General features: G+C 45.0%; 1 protein-coding gene and 1 long non-coding RNA gene across 4 annotated transcripts in view; one reads left to right on the top strand and one right to left on the bottom strand.

Annotated features, from left to right (window-relative positions):
• Nucleotides 1-18,485, top strand: part of MAGI2 (membrane associated guanylate kinase, WW and PDZ domain containing 2) — a 1,409,833-nt gene extending 1,391,348 nt beyond the window's left edge. For all 3 annotated transcript variants that reach the window (XM_053668925.1, XM_053668924.1, XM_053668923.1), the window contains one exon: nucleotides 15,276-18,485. In XM_053668925.1, coding sequence (XP_053524900.1) covers nucleotides 15,276-15,931 — 656 coding nt within the window. In that variant the 3' untranslated portion in view covers nucleotides 15,932-18,485. The remainder of the gene's footprint in view (nucleotides 1-15,275) is intronic.
• LOC128627995 (uncharacterized) lies at nucleotides 1,489-15,007 on the bottom strand. Its single transcript, XR_008392302.1, has 4 exons — nucleotides 13,667-15,007; nucleotides 7,533-7,618; nucleotides 3,611-3,765; nucleotides 1,489-1,933 (listed from the first exon to the last, which is right to left on the bottom strand). It is a non-coding gene; the product is annotated as an uncharacterized LOC128627995 (long non-coding RNA).
• Nucleotides 18,486-27,551: the final 9,066 nt, after the last annotated feature.

The following is a 27,551-nucleotide window of genomic DNA, read 5'->3' as shown; positions in this document are numbered from 1 at the left end:
TCAGTAAGATGGAAGGAAATTTCATTTCTTGACAAAAGAATCTAATACACCACACTCTGACTGAAGCCACACACATTCAGTAAGATTTAGTTCAAGTATAATTTTTGTCAGGATCAGTGAATGGACCCGCCTACTGGATAAGAAGGAGGGACACCCGTATTACCCTCTGGCTTACAAATGCCCCATTGTCTTTAGGGTGAAGTGGTCACTGCTTCGCTGGCACCTAGGCTTCTCCCCAACCAGCATTTCCAGCCTTCTCTCCCACCGACACCCCAGGCAACCCTCACCATCCCACAACACCCCACTGCACACTCGCTGATCCTTCTCTCTGGAACACTCTTCCCTGCTTTCTGCGTCTAGTGACCTACTGTCCTCCCTTCAAACTCAAACTAAAACCTCCCCTGCGTCCCCAGTGTGGGACAATCTGCTCCCTTTCTCTGCCCACCCCACAGCACTCTGCACGGGCCTCTAAAAGTCTAGAAATTTGAAGTCCTGCCCTGATAAGTTCCTGGAAGGCACTAATTGTTCCCTGTTCATCTTTGCATCTCCAGTGTCTAGCACAGGCCTGCATTAAAGCCAGTACTTTTTCTAGTGCATAAATAGGAAAGGAAACCTCGGGTCCTCACACCCCACATTCATCCATCAGACAGTCTAGTCAGTCTTAGAAATACATCCTGAATCCAGCCCCTTCTCACCACCTCCCTAGTCCAAGCCGCCGTGATATCTTGCCTGGGCCACCACAACAGTCTCCTGGCTGGTTTTCTTGATTCCAATTGCAATCCATCTTGTGTATAGAAGCCATCGGCCTTTTAAAATTTCAACCCCACCCTGGCCAAGTGGCTCAGTGGTTGGAGCGTCATCCCACACACCAAAAGGTTGCAGATTCAGTCCCTGGTCAGGGCACATGCCTAGGCTGTGGGTTCAGTCCCCAGATGAGGCTTGTATGGAGGCAACTGATCTGTGTTTCTCTTTCACATCAATGTTTCTCTCTCTAAAACTAAATGAGCATGTCTTTCCGTGAAGATTTTTTAAAATTAAAATGTCATCCCGCTGCTGGACATCATCCAGTGGCCTCCATTACACGTAGAATAAAATTCAAACTTCTTCCTGAAGCCCTATTTGCTCTCACACTTTCCCTCATCTACCTGTGAATCCTACTTACCATCTCCAACATGCCAGGACTCCTCTTCGTTCTTGTTCCATTTTTGTCCACGTGACCCGCTCCTTGGCATTCAAGTCCCTGGTCAATGTCACCTCCTCAGAGAGGCCTTCCCTGACCACCTTATTTAAAAGAGCCCACATTTCTCTCTATCTCCTGGCCTTGCCTTGTTTTTCTGCATCACACTGATCCATATCAGACTTGGTATTATTACCTATTTGTTTATTTTCTGTCTCCTCTGTAATGATAAGGCCCATGAAGACAGGAATGTTACTTTCTTCACAGGTGTATTTTCAGTGAATAGACCTTTATAACATAAGCAGTTGGTGCTCAATAAATATTTGTTGAGTAGTTAAAAAAAAACAGAAGTTTCTTTAAGCGTTTGCTGAAGATGGCCGACCCACCATGGCCAACCAGGATCAGAGGTGACGCTCACGCACTGGGAAGATATGACCATTTCTGGCAGCTTCTGTAGAAACAAGTTAAAATGTCCGGCCTTTCTCCAAAAGCACATGAACACCAACCAGTTCCATAACCCTAACCACATCGGGCTGCAGCCGCACCTTTTGATGGAGACACGCCGCCCACCCAACCAAGGGAGGCCAGGCCACCCTCCGACAAGAAGAAGCAGATGGCGGTCCCTGAAGTTGTGCATCCAGAGCTTCTGTGAAAGTCTGTCCACCTGGAGCACCCGGTTCCCACGGTTAGCTAAAAGTACCAGGAGGTGGCAGCCAGCCGGCAGGGGAAGAAGAAGGAGAAGACCAAGATTCATTCCTGGAAGAAAGAACAGCTCATTAGACTACATAAACAGGCCAAAAATAGCATAGAGAACAGTGACCAATATACAGAGAGTCTCAAGGCCCAGGACTCCTGGTCTGGACACAGTGAAGACTCTTTATCCCTCCTGCTTGATTTGGCCGGCCCTCCCGCCATCACCACCCTGGGATGTGAGGGACCCAGGGGCAGCTGTCCAGGTGCCCGGGGTTCAGAAGACTGAAGACACAGATAGGGCCTTGGACATTGCTCCTATTTAAAAGTCACTTTAAATCTCTCTACAGCTGTGCGGGCATAACTTGTCCGTGTCTTACTTGTTTATGGAGAGTTTCAGAAAATCAGTAATAAAAACAACACATTACTTCAGTTTCAGTATTTGCAAAAATGAGCTAGAAAACTGTAATGGGAGAGGGCCTGCTTCCCACGTGGTCATGTCCCGTGCTCTGCAGCTGCTAGAATGTGGGGAAATGCTTTGGGCAGTCTGCGCTGGCGTGGTGCACCTGGGTGGGGAGACAGGCCACCAGGGGGCACAGGCACTGCCTTTGCCACTCCCCTGGGTTTTGTTACCAGAAGTAAATTATATTAAGGGGAGTGGGGGAGAATAGATAGAGCATCTGGCTACTGGGTCCCAATATAAAGAGGGAAATGAATATGAGTTTGGTGTTTTGAAAAATAAAATTGGATACAGAAAAAATATTGTCTGAGGATACCCTGGATGAAATATGATAACAGCAAAACTGGATGGCTCCAGCCACAGAAGCTCTGCTTCCACGAATTTACTTGTTTTTATACAGCCAGGTTGTTAAAAGGGGACTTTGTTCCCTGGGGATGTGTTGATGGGAATATAGTTGCATATCACTGCTGGGGGGGGCCTCGGTCTGGAAGGGAATTCATCTTACTCCTGCATCTTGCCCAGGGATGGCTTCCAGAGGCTGATGCGAGGATCATGAAGATCCTGTTAGGGAACCACAGAGGCACAGGTTAGCTGGACTCCAAGAGTCTTGGGAGCTCAACTCCACCTCTTCCATCTTTGGCAAACAGGCTACTATAGTTTCATCATTTCTCCCATGAAATAGTTACCTTATCATTGATTATCTCTGCTCTCTGCTACTCAAGACAGGGCTGTATTTCTGTGATGAAGAACACTATTCCAGAAAAGCTTTGAGATTAAAGATGTCATCTAAATATTAAAGTAAAACTTCTTTAATTCAGATTCTGCTGACTTTGTGAACTCAGAATTCATTATCATTTTCACTGGGCTGAGACCTACCTTAGTCCAGCAGTGAGGGGGATAGAAAGGTTACTAAGCAAATTGGTGGTGAAAACCTTATTTGCAAAGGGTATAACCAGTTAAAAAAAGACTTCTTTACACCAGGCTCAAAAACAGTTTATCAGCTCTATTAACTTTTTCACATTATAAAAAATTAAGGTATAATTTATATAGTAAAATTCACCCTTTTTAGTGTACAATTCTACCAGTTTTGCAAAACACACAGTTATATAATCACTCCCATAATCAAGAAACCAAACAGCCCCATAATCCCCCAAATTCTCTCACTCTCCCTGGTGGTCCAGCCTCTTCCTGCCCCAGTTCCTGGAAACCACTCATCAGTTTTCTGTCCCATTAGTTCTGGCTATTCAAAAACATCCTGCAGAGGGAATCATATGGTACGTAACCTTTGGAACATGCCTTCTTTCACACAGCACGGTGCATCTGCGGTCGCTCATGTCGGTGGGCGCACAGGAGCTCATTCCGGTCCACAGCGGAGCACTGCTCCGCTGCACCACGGCGTGCTTCTCCACTCGCCAGTTAGACATTTGAGTTGAAGTCACTATAAAAATTCACATCCAGGTTTTTGTGTGAACATACATTTTGATTTCACTTGTGTAGATAGATACCTCAGAGTGGGACTGCTGACTTGTCTGCTAACTAAATGTTTAACTTTTTATGAAACATGCCAAACTGTTTTTCTGAAGTAGCTGTTCCACTTTCCATTCCCAACAAAAACGTGTGAGAGTTCCAGGTGCTCCACATCGTTGCCAGGTTTTCTTCAGTTTTTTTAGTTTTTATATTTTAAATGTTGGCCATATTCATAGACATGCAGTAGTAGTGGTATCTATAGTTTTAATTTGCAGTTTGCTATTAATAAAGCGGAGCATTTTTCTATGTGTTTATTTGCCATTTATATATCATCTTTGATAAAGTGATGACCCAAATTTTTGGCCCATTTTAAAAGTTAATTTCAAACTATTAATTTAATGCTGGTGTGTATGTAAATGTTCATATATATGACTTCATTTGATCATCTCAACTCTGGGAGGGAAGCAGGACAGATATTTTTCCCAATTCCCAATTCTCGATATCCCTGAGAAATTGAGGATGGAAATGGTTAAATGACTTGTCCAAGGTCACCCCACGTGGAATACAGGAGAGGGAAGCCGGACTCGCCACTAGCACTTTCCTCCACAAGTTGCTGACCTGCCCTTCCCGAAGACAAGCAGGGCCGAGCTCTACTCAGCAAGACTGTGAACTGCCCGCTGAGGCTGCAGGTGACCAAGCCAGCCAAGGCAAAGTTAGGGAACAGTGAAGTCTGTCCTTCTGTCCGTCCTACACTCCTTTCCAGTCCCCTCCTGCAGGGATACTTAGCTGTGCTTTGTGTCCCTCCCCTAGAGTCCGACTCCCAACTAGTAGTGCTGAGAAAAAAAATCTTAAACAAATCTTCCCTGACTTTCTCCTCTTCTCAACCCCTAAGTGGGTATGTTTGCATTTAAACAAGAGCCTTTAGAAACGCCACTTCTTCGTGCTATGGTTTTGGAGCTGCGCTCTTCAGGGCTGCTGAGAAGTGGGCTGAGGAGCCCCTGCAGGTGGAAGTGAGCTTTGGATCCACCCGCCCAAACCAAAGCAGCTTTGTTTTGATCTGTTGTACATTTGGGGCTTCCATTTAAGATCTTAATTGAAAAGGAGAATGTGTTGCTTTCCAAAATATGCTTGAAATGAATGAACAAGCATATGTCTCATATACCCTGTAATGCAGATACTTTACTAATTGAAATGGAACCCTCGAATTCCCACATCCCCAAATCAGTCTGGATGATGAAGATTTTCCCTCATTGAAAAACAGAACTGACTTTTCCTAATCTGTCCTCTGTACCCTTCCTCTTCCCGGTCATGCTAATATCAACTCCCTCTGGGCTCTGGGCGGTGCAAGAAGGACTTGGCTGCCGTCATCAGCCCTTGAACATTTTCATGTTCACTCCAGTGCACTGCTTAAATATTATCTTTTTCTCTGTGTGTCCCGATGTAGAAAAGGTGAGAAAGCACAGAATAGAATTGTTGTTGGTTGGGGCTTGGGCTCTAAAGTCACATGCGAGTCGGTTGTTCTGACTCACACACTAGCAGAGTCACCCTGGCAAATTGCATCACTCATCTGAGCCTGTTTCCTCGTCTGTGAAATGAGGACACTAGCACCATAGTTCTTAGATCGGCTCTGAGCATGAAAAGATACTGTATATGACGCACGTGGCAAGGTTCCTGGTGCACATGAGCCGCTGGGCCAGTGGTTGCTCCGTGAGCAGCCCTCGACCCCCGAGATGTGCCCGGTCGGCCGCGGTGGCAGGCAGTCCTGGTCCGGAGCTCGCCGCTGCACCTTGATTAAGCTTCCACGACCAGTGTGAGTGTGAAGCATCACTAAGCAAATAGGGGCACAATTTTTGAAGTTATTAATGTTTATAACACCTAGTTTACATGTCTCTGGCAATAAAAGGGAAAAAACACATGCTTAAAGGCCATTAACATTATCTCTAGACTGGAAACAATGCTTCAGAAAGAGCAGAAGCAAAGTAAAATAATTTGCTCTGAAATTTTTAAATGCACATTTTTCTTATTTGTATTGTGTTACAAAAAAGCAATTACCTTAGTAATGGCTGATCAGATCCAGATAAGCCATTATGGTTTGAACCCATCCTTAAAAAGATTATTTTTTGAACACCAATGACTTCACATTACTATCCTTTGAAATACTCTAATTATTTTTATATTTCTCACAAAATCCTAAATTAGAAGAAAGTATATTTCAATGTAGCTATATCAGTATTCTCTAACCCAGCCAACTGTAGGTTGAAACAGGAAAGGTTTTGTCAAAAGAAGTAACACTTACAAAATCCATGAACCTCTTTACAGCATAATTTTGAGCAGTAAAAGTATTTATGTCTCAACCTGACTTAGTGTTTCCAATATCTAGTATAAGTATTTTCAATTCAATCCAGGTTCAAATGTACACTGTGAGGTATATTTTTTAAGTTCATAGTATTATCCCTGTTCTTAAGAAATCTAATTTCATTATTCTCTGTCTCTAGCTCATACTTCCAGCATTTTTACAAATCAACACCCTAACTATGGCAGCTGACCTTCTGTGTCCACGGTTCAAACACAAGCGGCATTTCAGAGTCGCCATTTGGAGTAAATGATAGATTTGTCTCTGACCGTCACGTCAGCTTTTGTCTTGCTGCCCCAGACAAAGAAAGGAGCCCCCTTTCTCAGTCAAAATAGTGGGTAGTGAGGGAGTCCAATCGCATTGTTCTCAGCTGAGCTGGTAGAACATCACCCACTTCAGAAAGTCATTCAACAACCCTGCTCTATTACCTACCAGCTACGCTGCCTTAAACAAGCTACTTAACTTCTCTGTGCCTTAGTTTCCTCATCTGTAAAATCTGCAAGTTTTAATTTGAGTAAATACATTTCAAACTCTTAGAAGAGTGTCTAGCACCTAGTAATCACTTCAATCAATGCCAACTATTGCCATTATTATTGTAACCAATGCTGGTATTGTCACCTTCCTGAAACACCCTAACCCAAAGGCAGCCACTATGCTCTGTATGCCAGCACTGCAGTGGGAGAGAGAAAGCAGTGTGGGAGCCCTTATTCAGGGCCTGAGGGATCCAATCGGCCCAAAGCTGGAAGCCCTAAGGCTATTGGGTGAGGTGTGGGGCAGGAGGCAGTTTCGTTCCCCTTGAGATAATCCCTGACTCCCTTCTGAGTAGTCTCCCTTACCTTCAGCATTGGATACAATTAATTCTTCCTTGATTTGAGTTATATTTTCCTTTCCTGCACAAATTTTTGATGGATATATGAGCCACTGGGAGAACCAAGAATGCAGGTCTGCAATTAAGTAGTTTATTCCTGGTTGGTCACTGTCACTTGGGTTATATTCCAGAAGATAAACTAGATGTTGAAACATAGTAGGTGGGGTACTTTGTTTTGTTTATCTCAGGCATATGAAGTGAAAGAGTGCATTTTATTTTTCATTACTCTGGGTTCCTGTGAGATAATTTAAGAAATAATACAGCTTTTAACTCAAAGATAATGGCGTGTGTGATTTGTGTGTGTATAAATGTGTATATATATATATATACACACATATATATGTATGTATGTGTGTATACACACTAATAATATATATTATGTATTAATCAATCTGTGTTATAGGAAACATCCAAACTGGCTAGAACTGACAGCAGGGAGGAAAGAACTTGATCCTAACTCAGGAGAAGGCCTTGCTTCTCCCCCAGGAGAGTGTGAAATATTTAGGGTCTCTCTTACCTGTGGTTCATCTGAACCTTCATGGACAGGTTGATGGACTCCCCAGGGATGGAGCTCCTTTAGGCAAAGTCATTGCTTCACCTTGGCTGTAAGGTAAACAAGGGAAGGAACAACTGTTAAATGTCAGGGAAACTTGACCACAGGTTCTCATATCCAGAGCTTCTCTTTGTCCCTCTCCATTCCAGGGAGCACTGATGAAAGCCAAGAACTCTTCCCAATGTTCAGGGGGGAACCCCAAAAAACAAAATTATCTTCTGGAGGGTGGGCCCCTTGCAGTACAGGCTTCCCCCGCTGGGTGAGTGTTCTAGGAACCCATCTGTATTGGTGTACTTGCAGGTGTTGTCATGAGAGGCCACATTCAGCTTCAGTGATTCTTAGTTGAAGACCCAATACATCTGCCCATTTCACGATGGGTGACTTGCAAGCGCACCTGCCTACGCCACACTGGGTGTTCAGCAGTTTTTGACCAAAAATAGCATGAATCCCCATGCCCCACCCTCCCTATTCACCCAATCTCACCCTGAGCAACTTTTTTCTCGTTTCCCCAAATGAAAGAAGTCCTCAAAGGGAAACATTTTGCCAATATGGAAGAGGTGAAACAAAAAACAGCAGAAGCACTAAAAAGCACTAAAAAGTTCGAAAACCATTTTGAACAGTGGAAAAATGTCCCAGTAGGTGTATTGCATCAAATGGAGAGTCCTTTGAAGGTGACTGAAGTGTAAACATGTGAGAATACACAATTTTTTTATAAATAAATTCCAGGGAGGACTTCTGGCCAAGATGGAGGCGTAGGTAGATATCCTTCACCTCCTTGCACAACCAAAAGAAGGACAACAACAAATTTCAAAACAAAAACAAACAGATCTGCCAGAAAATCAAACTGTATGGAGTCCAACAACCAAGGAATTAAAGAGGAAATAATCTTCCACACTGGTAGGAGGGGCAAAGATGGGCACTCAGGGTGGAGAGGACACACAACAAGGCAGCAGCCGGTGGACCAGGTGGTCCCACATTTGCATGTGGATAGAACAGGAGGAAAAACTAGGGAGCAAGATAGACTGCACAACCCCAGCCTCCAGCATGTGAAACGAAAATCTCAAAAGCTCTGGCTGTAAAAATCTCTGGGGGTTGCAGTGGTCAGAGAACCTCCCAGCCTCAGAGTAGAGTTCATTGGAGAGATCCACAGGGTCCTGGAATGTACACAAACCCACCCACCCAGGAATCAGCACCAGAAGGGCCGAATTTCCTTGTGGGTAGTTGAGGAAGTGACTGAAAGCCAGTGGAGAGCTGAGCAAGTGGCATTGTTCCCTCTCTGACCCCTCCCCCATATACAGTGTCACAACGCAGCAGTGTGGGTGGCCTTGCCCTGGTGAATACCTAAGGCCCCGCCCCTTACTACATAACAGGTGTGCTAAGACGAAGAAATACGGTCCAGAAAAATATGGTCCAGAAAAAACAGATTGATCAAAGAGCAATGAAGAAATAGCAACCTACCAGATGCTACCAGTTCAAAACACTGGTAATCAGGATGCTCACAGAAATGGTTGAATGTGCTCACAAAATAGAGGGAAAAGTGAAGGTTATGCAAAGTGAAATAAAGGAAAATATACAGGGAACCAACAGTGAAGGAAAGGAAAATGAGACTCAAATCAATGATTTGGAGCAGAAGGAAGAAGTAAACATTCAACCAGAACAGAATGAAGAAACAAAATTCAAAAATATGAGGAGAGGCATAGGAACTCCGGGACAACTTTAAACGTTCCAGCATCCTAATCATAGGGGTGCCAGAAGGAGAAGAGGAAGGGCAAGAAATTGAAAACATAATAAAGGAGAACTTCCCTAATTTGGCAAAGAAAATAGACTTCCAGGAAGTCCAGGAAATTCAAAGAGTCCCAAAGAAGTTGGACCCAAGAAGGAACACACCAAGGCACATCATCATTACATTAGCCAAGATTAAAATGAAGGAGAGAATCCTAGAAGCAGCATGAGAAAAGGAGGTAGTTACCTACTAAGGAGTTCCTGTCAGACTATCAGCTGACTTCTTAAAAGAAACCTCAAAGACAAGAAGGGGCTGGAAAGAAGTATTCCAAGTCATGAAAGTCAAGGACCTACATCCAAGATTGTTGTATCCAGCAAAGCTTTCATTTAGAATGGAAGGGTAGATAAAGTGCTTCTCAGATAAGGTCAACTTAAAGGAGTTCGTCATCACCAAGCCATTATTATATGAAATGTAAAAGGGACTTAGCTAAGAAAAAGAAGAAAATCAAAACTATGAACAGTAAAATGACAACAAACTCACAACTATCAACGACTGAACCTATAAACAAAAACAAAAGTGAACTAAACGAACAACTAGAAGAGGAACAGAATCACAGAAATGGAGATCACATAGAGGGTTATCAGTAGGGAGGGGTGGGAGAATAAGGGAAAAGGTACATGGAGTAAGAAGCATAAATGGTAGGTACAAAATAGACAGGGGGAGGTTAAGATAGTATGGGAAATGGAGAAGCCAAAGAACTTATATGTATGACCCATGGACATGAACTAAAGGGAGGGAATGCTAGTGGGAGTCGGAGTGGAGGGAGAGGAATAAAGGGGGGAAAATGGGACAACTGTAGTAGCATAATCAATAAAATATACTTTTAAAAAATAAATAAGTGAATAAATTCCAGGTTTTCTGAGTTCCCCCCTCATAGTTTCTGTTGCTGTAATCCTCTTTCTGCATTTTTTCCTACAAACTAATTTCTTTCCTCTCTTACTTCAAATTCGCATTATCATTTCATCACCATCCTCTCTCTAAAAACTGATAAAAATCACAAACACAGACCTCGCTGGGCTGATTATCCTTTAAATGAAGATCTTTTGCCTTGAATTGTTCCCTCAAATAGGCATTTGGTTTCAAGTCTTCCATTTCTTTTTGTAGAATACAGTTATTTCTTCATCGAATATTCACTGCACGCTTACCCTTGTGTCAGACAGTATGCTAGGTATGAAGACCACTGTCATAAACAAAACCAGTGTGGTCACTGCTCTCCATAATCGAGTCTGAAAGCTGATATTAATCAAATAAGGAAGCAAATACATAATTACAAACTGTAAGTACTACGAGGAAACAAAAACGAGATGCTCTGGAGGAGAGCAGAGCATCTGCTGTGGATTGGGGTCCCCTGAGATGCTATTTAGGGTCCCTGAAGGATGAAAGGACTGTGCTATGTGGATGGTGGGAGGAGAGTGTTCAGACAGAGGGGTCAGCAGTGAAGCGGCAGAACGGAGAATGAGCTTGGTGCACTTGAGGACGTGAACCAAGGCCGGTGTGTGTGGAGAATGGGGGTGCAGGGAGATGAAGCCAGGAGGCTGGCAGGCTTTTGTGGATCGTGTCACTAATTTTGGATTTTAATCTAAGTGGTAAGAATTTACCAAAACTTTCAAGCAGGGGGATGGTATGATCTCATTTATATCTCAAAGAGGTGTTGTGGATGCTCTGTGGAGAATCGTGGGGGTCGGCAAGAGTAGAAGTAAAGGGAAGCAGGGGTTATTGCAGTTGCCCATGTGAGAAACAATAGCTTGGCAGGCCCACCTCTTGGATGTGATAACTAGTTGTCCTGGCTCTGAGCTCAGGGGGCGGCTGTGTGGTTCCCACGATACTACACGTAACTCCTCTTGTCTGAACAACATCAAACTTCGTGTTTACAATTTCTGTCTTTGAGAATATGGCAAAGGTTTATGAAAAGATGCCCATCCACAGTGTGGCCCTCTTTTAAGAGTGATGATCTTGGACAGCCTACACTGGTTCCAGTCTTCCAGGGACTGTCCTGGATCTAGAAGTAGGGTGGCGAAAGTGAAGGTGAACAGAAGTTGATGGAGTCCACGTATATCTGGTGATAAGACTAATTCGGCCTGCAGATGGACCACATTTGTGAGGTGAAAGAGCAAAAGGAACCAAGGATGACTCCAGGTGGTAGTTGTGCCATTCACCAGGATACAGAAATAAGGGAAGAGTACAAAACAGGCTTGGGAAGAAAAGATGAAAAGATTTCCATTTTGCACTTGTTGCAGTGAAGGTGCTAATCTATTTGTGTGAAGAGGTCAAGTAGAGAGCTGGACAAAGCAGCACAGAGCACAGCAGAAAACATTCAGGACTATTGTCCTATAAAAACTATGTGAATGCATATGAGAACACCTAGGAGAGACTATGAGGAAAGAAAATGACCTAAGACCAAGCCCTGAGGAATGCCAACATGAGAGGCCAGGTAAAAGAAAAGAGGGACCTACAAAGTAACTTGAGAAGGAGCTGCCAGAGTGTTGGGACAGAGCGCCAGAGAGTGAAGTGTGTGGCAGCCAAGAGTTCAGCTTGTTTCTGGTCAGCTGGGGCATGGGGTGAGACAATGCCCTGAGAGACATACAGAACCACCGCCTCTGGATTTGACAGCAGAAAGATCACTGGTGACCTTAACCAGAGCAGTTTCGCTCAGGTGCCAGTATGGGTGGAGGAAGATGGTTGGGAATAAAAGGCTTTTTCCTTTCTAATTTCATCTGTTGGGCTGAGACATTGTTTGGACAAAGGAGCTGCAGAAATCCCAGCAGGCCCACATGGCTCTTGTCATCTTTACAGGATGTCCATTATTTTTTATTCTAGCTAGAATATCTCAAACAGGATGTTTGGAGCTTGAACTCCTGGCCAGGTACTTCATAAATGAGCGTGATTACACTCATTAGTCAGTGGCCAGGTTCGAGGAAAAAATAAAAAGAGATGGAGGGAGTGGAAGGGGGAGAAGGGGAAAGAAAGAAAGAAAAATAAATGTGAAAATATGAGAACTAAGTGGGATTAATTCTTCTGGTTATTGTGCATCGAGATTTCATGAAAACTGGAGTTTGAAATGTTCGAGAAGGCCTCTTGCGGCCCAGCTCAGTTTGTCACCTTGAGGGCGGCTGGGCAGGGCCAAGTGGGGGCCACTGCCGCCTGTCCTTGGTGCTGTGCGGATCGTCACAGGCTCATCCGGTGCAGATGCCACATGTCTAGTATGGAACCGGAGGATTCCTGTCCCCCAGAAGGAAAACTATTAAACCACATATGTAAACGTCCATCTTTTCAATCATTTCACTTTGTGATGGTAGTTCATTTTAACTTATGACTAATATTCTTAATCAGTAGTGGCTTGGAACATTTTAGCTTTTCGTTTTTCCCATTAAGCATTTAATAATCTATAAAGAAATGCTTGAGAAGAGTTTTTATAAGAGGGATTCTTCTTATATTTTTTTATCTTGAATAACTTCACCTTCTACTTTACCATTGTAAGCAAGTTGTTCAGAAACAAATGCCAAGTTTTCAGTGCATTGCTGGGATCTCGATTCTGTCGGTCAGCAGAGGCCCCTGGCTTGGCGCTTCCATCTCACATACTGTAATCCTATTTGCAAGGCTTCGTCTCAGGAAAATTTTCTCAGTAAGTAACAAGAGTAAATTGCTCTTCACTTACCCATTTTGCAATCTTGGTCAAATTACGTAAACTCTCTGCTTCAGTTCCTCCTTCAGTAAATGGTAGGAATAATCTCAACCTCCCTGAATCTCAGAAGTAATGTGAGGCCAGCTAAGTGACTCTATTCTATATGATGTAATGGCAGGGGAGAGCTATTAAAATGAGAAACATCATTACAGTGGTCCAAGTTAGAGATGACCATTGCACAAACTACCCTCTAGTTAGGCCTTTTGAACACCACTTTTAACCCTTTCAGGCCATATCTTCCTGTATTAGTGGCATTGCGATGATCACTCTAACATCATTTGTTAGAGTTTTAAGTCCTAACCCAGAAGCAAAATGTACTCCAACTTTCAAATGTTTCAACACATTTGCATCTGAAGACTTCAGAATATTCCAAGGTGACCAAGGGTACCTGAGGTAGAACCACTCAGGGAATCACAGTACAGGGGAATGGCCGACTTACAGCACTTATTCAAAACCTGCCTGGCAAGTATGCTAGTTATCGTGGTCCGGTCTGCACGTAGGCAGCCAGTGGGGCACAGGAGGAAAATCTGACTCAACTATAGGTAAAACCTTGTTATCATCCTTCCGTTGCCAGGTGCTTTGCCCTTTGAAAGACCACATCTCACCTCAGTGAGGCAGACACTTTATCCTCACCTTATAAAGGGAGACGTTGAGGCTCAGACAGGTGGAGTAGTTGGTCCGAAATCACATCAATGGTAAATGGCAGGGGCAGGATTGGATTCCAGTTCTTCTGATGCTTTTCTAGGATTTTTTACTCACTTCATAGTGAGTAAACATAATACTTGATATCAGTGTATGGAAAGAAGGAGGAGAACATTGTGCCCTAAATACTCCATTCAAATTTAACATCAAAGGAAAAAACTTTAAAAACTGCTGTGATATTCTACAGGTGGCCAGAATTATTGGAAGTAGCCTGCCCTCTTCCTCTCCTCCTCTCTTTATAATTCAGCATAAGAATCAGATAAGAAGGTACCAGATAAGAATCCTCAACTTGTAAACGAAGTAGACCCTTGATATCCGCAAACTGAGTGTGCATAAGGGGCCCAGAGAGACTCTGACACATGACGTTACGGTGGCAGGAATTTGAGTGACATGCACTGAGGCTGGTGTATGGGGCTGAATCTCTTGGCTAGTGAGGGTGCCTGGCCTGCCACTCAGCATCCAGATACCAATGTGGCTTCTTTGTGCCCCACTCATGACCATAAACTAATTCTATGGAGAAAAATTACACTCCAGAAGGACATTCCAAAAGTTGAGGATTTCCAAAGGTCTTGGGATATATTCCTTACAAGGGTTCACTGTATTTGATATCCCTTTGATTTTGCTTTAGTGGCCAGAAACTCAAGACTAACATTAGTGCTCATAGTAGTGACTAACTCATCTGTTCTCCCTCTACTTGGCTTCTAACCAGTGTTTGCGTTGTTTAAGGTCATTTCTCATTTTTATCATTCTATTTTGTATGTGTTTTGTTGTTGTAAATTATGTCAAATCCTTTCTTAAAGATCTTAAATCCCAAATAAATGTTGAAACTAGGCTTCCTAGAAAGAATCATTTATCCTAGTGCTAGAACTTTTATAATGTTAGAACTACTGAAAAGAATTAAGGATAATGATTTTTCAAAAGACAACAATGAAAGTTTTTACATAAAGATATCCAAGTTCTGAGACTATCTGACAGTAGCTAAGAATTATGCTTTGAGTGACACCTAATGGTTGGAAAAGCACTCTCCTAACTTTTTCCAGAGAACTCAGACCAGTGTTTCTCAAAGCTTGGTTCTTGGACCATTTTCAGAATCATCTGGTTGCTGTTAAAAATGCACAGAAATTCCTGGGACCTATCCTGCTGGGATCTCTGTTCCTGGCCACCCAGGAATGTGTATTTTTCACAACTTCCCCAGGTTATTCAGATGTACGCAGAGGGCCATCAGACCTGATGACGCGCAGAAGACAGAAGTGGCCAAGGCGTAGGGATGGATTAGGCCCGGGCTCAGCAGTGACCTCCCTGATCTCTCAGTGAGGGCGAGGGACTGGGGTATAGGCGGGGCCAGAACAGGAGCCCCGGGATGAGGCCGGCTGCCCTGTTGGCAGCGAGGGTCGGGGTGGGGGGGTGGCGGTGGCTTGGGGCCTGGAAAGCAGTCGCCCCTGGCTGCCTGCCCACGTCCCTAACGTAGGGAGAGGACGCGGGAGCGTGGAAAGCCCGCGCCGCGGCCCGGCTCCTAACGCCTGTGCTTCCTGTCCCGCAGACGAACCCGGCTCCTGGAGTGGTCCCGCTGCCGCCGCCCCAGGCCTGCAGGAAGTAGGCGTCTCCGCGGAGGACGTCCTCTCGCCCTTCTCTCCACCACACCCAGCCCCACCCTCCGACCCTTCCCACCAGATAAGCCCAGACCCGACTTGGGATATCAAAAGGGAACACGACGTTAGGAAACCAAAGGAGCTTGCAGCCGGCGGCCAGAAGAAGCAGCGCCTCGGGGAGCAGAGGGAGCGCTCGGCGAGTCCGCTGAGGGCCGCGCGGCCTAGGCTCGAGGAGGCGCCCGGCAGCCTCGGGCGGCCCGAGGCCGGCAGGCCCTCCTCGGAGGCCCGGGCGCCCGGGCCGGCGGCGGCGGCGGACGCGGTGGACGCAGCGCGGGCCGGCGGGAAGGAAGGGTCCCGCGCCGCGACGGGCCCGGAGCTCGGCCGCCGCGAAGGTTCCGGCGCTGCGCCCGCGTTCGCGGGGCCGGGCGGCGGCGCTCGGGAGGCCGAGGGCCGGGCGGGCGCGCGCGCAGGACCCCGGGCGGGCGCGCGGCCTCCAGGGGGCGCCCCCGCGCGCAGGGCCGCCCTGGCGCCGGGGCCCTGGAAGGTCCCGGGCTCCGACAAGCTGTCCGGCGTCCTCAAGCCCGGCGCCTCGGCCGCCGGCCGGTGAGCTCACGGCCCCAGCCTGCCGCCCCGCCTCGACGCCCGCAGGCCGTTCTTCTTCGGTTGCGTCTCTCGGCGTTTTAATTTATTTTCACGGTCACACGCATCGATCCGCGAGGCACCGAGGCCTGGGAGCAGCGCCGTGAGGCCGCGGCGTCCGCGGAGCGTGGGCGGTCCGGCCTCCGGGCGCGGCCCGAAACTGACCCCAGAGCCCCCAGCTCCGCCGCGGGGGCTTTGGCAGCTATGGAAGAACCAAAACAACGTGAAGAACGTCACGGAGAGACAGTGCAGTGTAGCTTTAGTTTAAAAAAGAAAGAAAAAAATTCCCCCCACTGCATGAAGGATCTGGATATCATCCAAACTGTATATCAAGAAACTGGACAAGTTAAGAGCAATCACGAACTGGAATAACGCCTTAAAAAATCAAACTGCACGGAGCAAGCTGAAACTGAGACAAGATTATTATATCTTTTAATCGATCTAAAGAGTTGTAAATAAATTGTTCTTGACATAACTAGACAGGGGTTAAAAGGTTTCTTTGAAACATTCTGAACTGTTCGCCCACGACACGTCTCCATGGCTCACCCGTGGCGTCCATCACCGGTATTAGCAGCGTGTTCTCTGCGTAGTGCAGGACGGGTTAGAAATCTAGTGAATTCATTGGTGTGATGCCATTTTACTGCCATTTCTGTGATCAAATCATATTTCTGTACGTTTTCAGTGGTAGAGAACAAAGGTTTTAAAAATTGTATCCTAGGGAACAGTTTGCCGTAAGTCAGAATTTCGCGGTTTAGCTCATAGATCTTAATTGGTTTTCATCTCAACTATGAACTTCATAGAACCACAGTTGGTTTAACCAAGATTGGCAAGGCTGCAGTTTCTGTATGAAAAGGCTTTCCTGTTGTCTCGGGCTAGCAGAGCTGGTAGCTTCTTTGACGGCAATGTTATATTTTACTGTTCTTTTCTTAAAACCCTCTTTTCATGACTTCATTTTCACTTTCATAGCGCAGAAGCAAAGTATTTCTTCTATATTTTTCAGATTATAATGAATCCCTGATACTAAAAAATCATTATGACCAATTTATTTTCATTAAAGAGCATAAATCTTTTTATAGCATTTTCTTCTGCTTATCTTTCTTTCCTTATTCTTTCTCCTTTTCTTTCCATTTGGTTTGCTTCCCCCCCCCCCCCCGCTGATCTTTGCCAAGTTTTATTTCTTTAGCAACCTCTAGATGTTTCTGTTTATCTTCATTGATCTATGGTTGATCCCCTAGTAAAATTCGAAGGCTTGCTTTTTTTCCCCTGCTGCTTTAATATTTCTTTGGGAAAAAAATGGTATCCATTTGTCAACCAAAGAACCTCCAAACCTATAGGAAACTTTTTTAAAAATTTATTTAAGCCAGATTTTTTAAAAAATGCCCAGAAGCCAAGTTGCAATGGATTGAGAAAATGCTCAGGAGAGTGTCAGTTTTCCAGTTTATTTTGCTCATTTAGAGTCACAGGAGAAACGGGAATTCATGATCAGACCATCCTGTGTGGTTACTTTTTGTTACAGCGCATTTCAGGTCTGCCACGTAACCCCTTGGGCTCGTCAGGTTTATTATATAGCCCCTTTTTTGTTCACACAACGTTACTTATTTGTAGCTACACATAGTAAAAGGCTAAATGTCTCAGAGGGCAGTTTTTCTCGAATATGGTCTGGATGAATGAGGCTTTATCCTGCTGGTAAACTGCCCCTTACAGGAGTTCAAATGCAAATGAGCCTCACCTCCCTGCACTTATAGTCAAATAAGGAAAGGGGGCAGGGCTGCTCCAGCTCACAAGGTCTCCTCTAACAGCCTCCCTGTGTTGACCCTTTCCCTCTTTGTAATTGCTGTATCCTGAGCACTAGCCGTTTAATTTTCATCAAGCATAGGAGTGTAGTTGTTTGACAAGAGGAAAATATGGTTGAAAGCCTCAAGTGAAGAGTCTTGCAGCTTGTAAAAGCAATTTTCAAAAATGGAGCCCATTCATCATAAACAAAAGCACAAACACATGTAGCAGTTTACAATACATTTGGTTTAATCTCAATTAGTCTTTCTCCCCTGGACTAGAAATCCAGTATAGTTTGCCATTAATTTATTGAATCTGGTTTTCGACAATGCTTCTGTAGTGTAGCTGCACGTCCCAGTACTGTATCCTCTGACATTTATTTTCCATGTGTTACAAAAGGATAAAAAAAATTGAGATTACGCTTGCATAAACTCTAATTTGCACAGTTCACAGCTACTACTTGTGCAGTAATTGCTTTATGCGGCTGTAATCCATAACCTGTGAAGACAGCACATCATCTAAATCCCATTCCAAATAATATTTCTGTGTAGTGTTAGCTGTGAATTTACCCTGTACAGCTGTATCTCTATAAATATAATTCCATGTATTAATAGTCACAGAAAGACTGTAAGTGAGCAACTATTTTTATGAAACGCACCACTATGGATAAATTAACTTTTACAGAAATCTTGTTTACTGTATGATATTCTAAAACACTGTCAAATAAAATATATATCCAAAAATCTTTTTTTTCCAACTATATAGGATGTGTGTTAATTTGAGTAAATAATTACTGGGATTTATTTTTTTCTTACTGTAGTTTTCATAGATTTTTTTTAAGTACACATAAGTTGAATGCCCCAAATAGGACTTCTTTGAAACTTTAATCTAAATGCAGCAGAATTATAAGGGGGGGAAAACTGTTGAATTTTTCACCAGAACAAACTGAGAGTTTTCTCATAGGTAATCTGGTTAGTATTTCCTGTCAGCTCACTGTATCATTTATGGGTTGGTATATGTTTCTGTGGTTTGCTGCATTAAATCATACTGAGTCTTATTCCCAAAAGGACTTAAAATTGATCAACAATAAATATCACATTTTTTCCTTTTAATTCCGAATTTTTTTCAAGCAAAAAATCCTAAGGAGCTTACGCAGCAGCCTAAACTAAATTTAGAGAACGGCGGTGCAGAGGCCCATAGTGAATGGCCGGATCCCCCTGTTGCCCAGTGTTGCCACGCATGCGTCAGGGAGAAGAGAGTGCTCCTGGTGACAGGAGGGTCCCACTGTGCTGTCCAGGGGACCGCGGTCCAAGAAACAGCCTCACGCCTAGTCCGTGAAGACTGACGGCAACAGGTGGCCTGAGAGTCCCACACTGACGGGTGTTTGTTTACTTCAATATAACTTCTTGAAAGTTAAATGTACTGTGTTATCACTTTTAGAAAAGGAAAGAAGCTAATACGAAGTATGAAATGAAAAAAGATAACTGTAATACAAATACTCTTTATGAACTCATCAGAGAATGACCAAGTGCACGCTGAAAAAAAAGATTTCTAAAACAAGGTAGTTAACAAAATGGAGTATAAATATTAATAATGCACAGCTAGTTACTAGTTTAACCAGGAAGAAAGTCATTAAGATATCAAAAAAACGAGAAGTCAGAGGCCACAGCAAAGAAGACAGGGTCAGAGCAGGACTGGGGTGAAGGTGAGTGAGGCCCTGGCCTAGGCAGGTGCCTCGCCGTGAATCCAATGTCTCCAAGGTCAGGCGGGCGGATCTGAAACGGTGAAGACAGCCAGGTGGGGACAGGGCCAACGGACCCTCCTCAAAAGCTGTCATCTCGTCAAGTCCAAGTCCACTGCGGAATGGTCTTTCAGTTTCTCAAGGGAAGGAGGACAGGAAGGAAAGAAGGAGAAAAGGAAGGAGAGAAACTGGTTCTTTTTTTTTGAAATCTTATGAATTTTAAAGTGTGACAAGAAGTTTAATTCACATTTTTAAGTAACACCGAACAAAAAGACGAAACACCACCACAGTGAACTATGCACAGACCAAGTCTGACCCACAGCCCACCGATTCGTAGCCTCTATCCTGGACCCCAAGCCAGGCTTGTAGCAGAGAAATCCTCGCTTTCAGCAGAGAGTTGGAGGGTCTAATTCACCTTCCAAGCAGAGGACCCTACAGACCCTAGAGATCACAGAGGTGCGGCCCTGGAGGTTCACACGCCTGGAATAGTTCAAAATGTGTGTCCTCAGTGTGAGTCCTCAGCCAGGAGCCGGACGGCTGTACCTGCAGGAGAAGTGAACTTGCCGTGAAGCTGAAGAAACTGCAGCTTGCATGAGCCCTGAAGCTGACTTGAAATTCTATATTCTCTTAATGAGTCTCCCCCAAAATGTAAGCTTGGGGCACCCCAAGGGTGAATCTGCCCCTACCCTATGGATACTACTGCTTTTCAGGCCAAACTCACAGCCAAATGAAATGACATAATTGCTGAAGAATTCAGAATTAACAGAGATACTGCTTTCCAAGAACCATAGTGCCAGACAGGATGCCTGTAAAATCACAAGAGTGCTTTCCAGGTCTTAAAATAATCAGGGTCCTGTGTTTAATGATAAGTTCTGCATGGTATCTAGTTCGTTTAGGACACTAATTGAATTTACCAAGATTATGACTATGACTGTCAGTAGTAATAACAGCTGTAGTTGTAAACGTGGGGGTATAAACAAACGGTGGAGCAACATCCTAGAGTTAGACCCACCCCTTATTGGGCATTGGGGGCAGACGCCCTGGGCAGCACAGTGATGGAGGACTCCATGAAAGCCTGAGTCTGTCCCACCACCTTGAGGAAGGCACCTGGCAACCACAAATGAGCTGCGTCCGTTCCAAAGGGCACTAAGACTTTAATGAATTCTTTTCTTCTAAAGAAATTGCGTCTCAAAGAATGCTTTCACCTGGAAGAAGCTGGTAATCTTTGGAGCAACAAAGTAGCCATGCTGTCCTTGTGAAGTGGAAGGCAAATTTTCTGAAACACTAACAAGGTTTGTCTGTGTGCAAGGACATGAGCCCTCTCTGTGGTTTTGTGCCGGGTCAGCTGCCTTCTTGCCAGGGATCACCCATTCCTGGGGTACACAGAGACTTTCTAGGGGGGACACAGGCAGAGACAGCCTAAATGAGATCTGTATCTAGAACTGTAACTTCCATTTGTATGCATTTCAAACCTGTGGATGACCCATTCCCCTTTCCCACCTGCCCTGTACCAGTCAGTACCCTTTATATTAGAGAAGAGAGACACACCTATCACCTGCCCACGTCCTACTTTGGTACATCACCTCCAGGTGTAAACATCTTTAGCGCATTAAACAATCGGAGAATGCAGCCCTTCTGAGGGAGAATCAAGAGAGCGAAATAGAGAGCATCGGGAAGAGCTGAAGAGCTATCTGCGTGGGCAGTGCCTGCTGTCACGCAGGCACCCAGGAGGCCTCCGACCTCTCTAAGAATCGGCACCCACATTTCTCTGAATTTTTAAGGCAACTCAGACTTCTTCTGATTGGATGTGTCATTTCGCTATTTGTCTGACTTGACCACAAGGACTGGCTTTGCCGGTTAGATCATATGGCAGGTATTTTTTATAAATAAAATGAGTTAAGCCTATAATAACAAAGTTTAATATATATAAAGCACGTATGTAAGAGAAAACATAGCCTTTGAAATATTTAATTCTGTAATAAAATTTGTAGATGTTATCCATAGAAATGAAATCGAATTTAGATTTTTATAAAATTATTTTAGGGGCTGCAATGAGCTAAAAGGAGCACTCATGAAGACAAACCTACTTAATTTCATTTAATAAAAGTTTGAAAACAGTGTTGAGTGTCTGCTGTATAGAAGATTACAGGTGAACAGAACACAGTCCCTGTTCTCAAGTTGCCTATGACCTAGTTAGGAGACCAAGACAATTAAGACAGGAAAGAAAGCCACAAGGTGCAACGCAGGAGTCCGGGCACTGCAGGGAAATAGTTGGCAGCAGTTAGGAGTCATCCTGGATGAACGGCATTTTCATTGGGACTGGAAAGTTGGATTTTAAGAGGCAGGGGAGAATATAAGGGACAGAATATCAGGAGTCAAGTCAGAGTCAGGAAATGTGGAGGGTGTCAGATAAATAGTAAATTGTTTATTTTGACCAAGAGTACATTGGAAGGGGCTGAATTAAACGAGAGGTACGCTCTTGTTTAAAAGATAAAATCAGCACTTGGCTGTGGAAGGAAGTCCTGGTGGTCCCGTGCAGGGTGGGCTGGAGGCAGCGTGGCAGGTACTCGCACCAGTCCATGTGAGAGGCAGGGAACCTGAGCTCCTGGGATGAAGGGGGGAGATGTGTCCAGGAGGCGGAATGAGCTGATGTCAGACCTACGGGAGGCAAAGAGTCTGAGTGAAAAGGAGAAAACGGGAGGCAAACCAGATCTAGAAGGGACATCACTAAGTTTTTTGACATGTAAATTGTGAGGGACTCTTGGGTCTCTCAAATGGAAATATTCATCCAGCCAATAATCACAGGCTAAAGATGGAAATGGTCCAAGAGAATGAAGTTCAGGTGAGACACTGAGTCTAGGATAAAGGTTTGGAGTCAACTCCCTTGAGCCCTGCTGAGCCTCACTCCAGAGACTCTGACATCAGTGGCTGAGTTGGGACCATTTGGGAGGAGACACGGCCTAAATACATCCTCAGAAGTATCCGCACACAAAGAGTGCTTTGTTACAGAAAACAAGGATTCTGGAAAAATTTAACTTCTTTCTAAAGTCCAGGTGCCACCATGAAAGACATGAGCCAATTTATTTTCCCGTCCTTAACAAGATGTAAAAGTGAGTGGTTGAAATACAACAGACCTGGAGAGACCCACAGACTGAATACTTCAAACAGAGGTGTCCATGCACACCACCCTTCCAAGGTTAGTGGAAGTCATAAGATTCAGTGCCATACCTTCCAATTATTTCTGTATTATCTCGTCATACTGGGGACACCTGGATTCTTGCTTCTTGATCTGGATTTCTAACTCTGACATGCCTCAGCTGTGCCTCAAAGCAAGCTGCCGTGAGTAAAGGAGTGGCTGTGAGACAAAGACCGGGAGGAAAAAAATGATGTACACACACACACATGTAGAAACGAAACTTGCACATGAACACACAGATACATAGACATATACCCAGAACTGCAATTTTAAATTTTTATAGTGACAAAATAACTCATATACTCCGAAAGTACACGCAAACGTGTGGGTAGCTGAGTCGATTTTAGCGCAGGCACATAGGTAGTTATCACCCATGCCGAAAACCAGTGAGGGACTCTGAAGTCTGGCACAGGTTAACTAGTTGATACACATACACTTTCATTATTATTGTTGTTGTTATTCTGTTAATTGAGGGATACAGAAACATTTCCCACAGTGCCCTGGATTCTCATTCAACGAGTATTAGGCGTTATAGCCTTTTGCCAGGCACGGTGTTTGTACCGAGACCATCACAATGGACCAGACCCAGCTGTCTGCCCCACAGAGCGCCTACAGTCTCTTAAGCATCAGGAAGCCAACTCCACAACCAGTTACATACTTGCAGTTGTGGTAAGAGCTACGCAGGAGAAGCGGGGAAGCCAGAGGTGGGGCCAGCAGGGGCCTGATGGGGCAGGGAGGCCCAGCTGGGAAGGCTTCTCCTACGCAATTGTTTGCTGGGCTGAGAAATAGCTGATCAGGAGCAGGTGCCACGTGGGGGAGCCTGGGCCTCCAGGAACAAGGTGACCAACTCACCCCTGTTCGCCAAGAACTGGCCTGGTTTTAAAACTTCAAGTCAGTGTCCCAGCAAACCTGTCAGTCCATCAGGATGGTTTGGCCACCTGAGATGAAAGCACACATGGACCAGGCTTGCAAATCTGAGGGCTGGATGGTCGCCTGGAGGCGGGGCAGAGGATGATGAGAACTTGCCATCAAGAGGCTGGAGATCCACAGGGTGCTGATCTCATGGGGCCTAAGGGCCTCCATTGAAAAGGCAACTGGAGGCCACTGACAGGTTTTCACTGGGCAGAACAACCTGGTGAGGTATGGGTTTCCTGTACATAACACTCTGGCCTGGAGGGGGCACCACTGTGCTTCCTACTCCCTTCCTGTGTCCTTTGACATTAGTCCTCTCTCCCTCTCCATCCTCTTCTGAGAAAGCATACAAAAGGCCCCTGTGGGTTTTGAGCTTGGATTAGTCCAGGCTCCCTCTGCCTCTCTGCTCTAATTGCAGCTCTTTCCAATAACACACACACACACACACACACACACACACACACACACACACCCCCCACATATCCCCCTTGACTTCCTGCCCAGGCTCCTGTCACTGGTGTCTTGCAGCACTGAGTGACCGTACTTTTGGCTGGGCTGTTCCAGTCAACCTCTGCCCTGCAGCCTGTACCAGGGCCCTGATACTTACCCACTGGCTGCTCTCATTAGGAGACTCTAAGCTCCCTGCATTGACCTCTCGTGATCAAAGACCCTGGTGGTCTGCTCACCACTGACCTTCCTTCCCACCGGATGAGGTAGGTCATTCATAACCAATCCCCAAACATATTCTTACTTCTGTTTTTAATCTGAGTCAACAAACACAAGCCAAAATTTTTTTCTTGGTCTTTATCAAAGAGCTAATGGTCAGAGAGTTTGGTAGGGTTTTAAAGTAGAGTTAGGAATAGATCTCTTCAAACATGAAGGAGGCTTCTGGAATATATTAAGGGGAGGGGCAGCCAGGGATGATTTTGTCCTGAGTACTCTGCCAGGACACTTTCAAACAGAAGCAGTGAATTATCTGAACCACGTCCAGAAGACTAGATGCTGTAACAAATAAATCCCACCCCCACCCCCAAAAAGCCTTATTTATCACTCAGGTGAGGTCAGGAGTTGCTGGTTGAAGAAGAGCTTTTCTTTGTCTCATCGTATGGAAGCCCATGTTCCTTTCATTCTATCATTCCACCACCCCTACGGCCTTGTCTGAGTGCCACCAGCACTGCCATCCCCAAGGGCTTGTTAGAAAGGCAAGGTCTCCAGCCTCTCCAGACCTACCCACCAGCCCTGCCTTTGAGAAGATCCCTGGTTCCGGGTGACTTGTATGCACAGAAGTTGGAGAAGCCCAGCCCTAGAACCTCAGAACACTCCACATCCAGACAGTAGGACAGGAAGGAGAGCAATCCCATTCCACTGGTGAGAACTAGTCTTGTGGCCACAGCTGGACACAAAGGACCCTGGGAGATGTAGTTCCTGACTGGGCGGCCATCTGGCAGCCACCACACCACACTGTGGAACTGGGAGGGCAGATTGTGGTAGACAAATAGACATTTCTGACTCGCAGTGTTTTTTGTATTTTTCCACTTTGAGAAGAAAGAAAATTTCCTCCTCTCCCCTAGAAACTGCCTTGGGTTGATATGACATGGGAATCTTTCCAGTTTTGTTTGGGGTTTTTTGTGGGTTTTCACCTCCAGCTTTACTGAGGAAAAACTCACAAGTAAAATTATACATATATTTACAGTGTACAATGTGATGATCTGATATACGTAGACTTTGTGAAATGATTCAAGTTAATGGACCCATCTATCACCTCACAGAGTTGACTTTTTGTGTGCATTGTGGGAACTGCTTCCAGCAAGTTTCAAATACACAACACTGCATAATTAAGCATAGCACAGCTTCCTCTGCAAAGCCAGTCCAACCTGTGATGTACGGGCCAAGATGTTTTCCCACGAGTCATCACATCCGTGAGGGTCCGACCAGCGGTGGTCTCCGCCAGCGCTGCTTCCCTCCTCCTGCTAAATGGAGGGCTCCCTGGGCGACCTGATCTCCCAAACACATCCAAGGCATCTGACCAGGGATTGGCAAACTGTTTCTGCAAAATGCCAGGTGATAGGTACTTGGAGCTGTGTAGGCCATGCTGTCTCTGTCACAGTCATTCAGTTCTGCCATTCTAACAGAAAGCCACCATGGAAACATAGCATGGGAGAACTGATTGCAGCTCATTCCAAAACCTTTACTGAGCATTTATTAGGCTACTCAGTGTCTCTGATCACAGTCAAAATGTAAACTCCATGAGGGCCAGAACCGTATCTATCTTTTTCCTTATTGTGGTCTTTGAACAGAACACCACACCTGACACATTTATAGAATGAAAGAATGAATGGCAGAAAAGGGAAATCTTACAGATTAGAAGAGGTGTAGCAAACTCTCTGAGGTCCATCCTGGCCAGGGGACCTGCATAGTCAGGATGGCTGTGTAGCATAGACTCGGCATAAGATGAGGGAAAGGCATCAGTCAAGGTCACTCATCTTTGGCCTCTGGCTCTGAAGAGCCCTCACAGAACAGGACAGCCTGGGGCTCTCGTCTTCCTGCCCAGAAGGCTGGATCACCTTCATAAAGGAAGCTGCATGGTCTCTGTAGTTAATAACATGGGATTACACACCTGAAGTTTGCTGGCAGTAGATCTTAAGTGTCCTCACCACGCACACCTCCTCAGAGACCAGGCAGCCAAAGGGGAGACAATGTCTTGACGGCAAACACCAGGTGTCACACCACCTGTGTGTGGAGAGGAACAACAAGCAGGACTCTGTTGTGGAAAACCAGTCATGGTGAGAATTCCAAAGTCATATTTGTAGGCTCTGAGCAAGGGCAGGAGCCACACTGAAAGGACAGCAAAGAGGAGAAAATGTGGTCAGGGTCAGGAGCAATAATGAATAATGAGGAAATTAGCATTAATTAGCATAGGCTGTGTTTTCAACACTTTTACCTATGTTGTCCAGTTTTACCCTCACAAATACTCTCCCCACTCCCCCCAAATACTGCTTTTGTTAAGTTCACACTATCTCATTCCAAGATTAATAAGTAAAGCTACACAGAGTGTCTCAACCTTGGCACAATTAATATTTTGGTCTGAACAACTCCTTTGTTGTGGGAGGCTGTCCTACACACCATAGGACACCACCTACCAATTACGACAACCATAACCATCTCCAGACTTTGGTAAATACCCCACAAGGTTGGAGGGGAGACAAAACTGCCTCCAAGTGGAAACCACTGAGCTGCAATAATCAAGCCTGTGAGTATTGGCAAATAACACACATAGATCAATGGAACAGAACAGAGAGCCCAGTAACACGTCCATACATATATGGCCAATTAATTTTCAACAAAGGCTTAATGGCAATTCAAAGGAGACAGAATAATGTTTTCAACGGAGGGATAATTACAAGCAAAAAATAAAGTAGCTTGATGTTTACCTCACTGATACAGGCAAACATTGGAGTCGGTGGGATTTCGGTTCCAGACCACTGCTGTAAAATGAATATTGCATACAGCATACCATGTGACTTTTTGGTTTCCCAATGTATATAAAAGTTATGTTTATATTATACTGTATTAAGTGTGCAATAGCATATGTCTAAAAGTACAGTGTACATACCTTAAGTAAAAATGCTTTATTGCTAAAAAATATTATCCACCATATGAGCCTTCAGCAAGTCAAAATCTTTTGCTGATAGAGGGAGGGCCTTACCTTCAATTTGTGAAAAATGCAGTATCTGCAAAGCACAACAAGGCGAAGGAAGCACAACAAAGCGAGGTGGGCCTGTGAATGCCAGTTGGAGCCCGTCGACTGCCCGTGCTGCCTGGCAGACAGGCATTTTCTGGCCCATTTCCAGGGATCAGCCCACCCCCACTCTGTGGATGACTGTTTCACGTCTTCTCATCACCCCCCAGAGCGCTGACGCCTCCTCAGCAGTGCTCATGCTCAGCAGATGACTTCGCGTCCTGGTT

This window comes from Artibeus jamaicensis, unplaced genomic scaffold, assembly GCF_021234435.1.
Source record: "Artibeus jamaicensis isolate MK-2021 breed Jamaican fruit bat unplaced genomic scaffold, CSHL_Jam_final contig_518, whole genome shotgun sequence".
NCBI lineage: Eukaryota > Metazoa > Chordata > Mammalia > Chiroptera > Phyllostomidae > Artibeus > Artibeus jamaicensis.
This window is presented reverse-complemented; position numbering and strand designations above follow the sequence as displayed.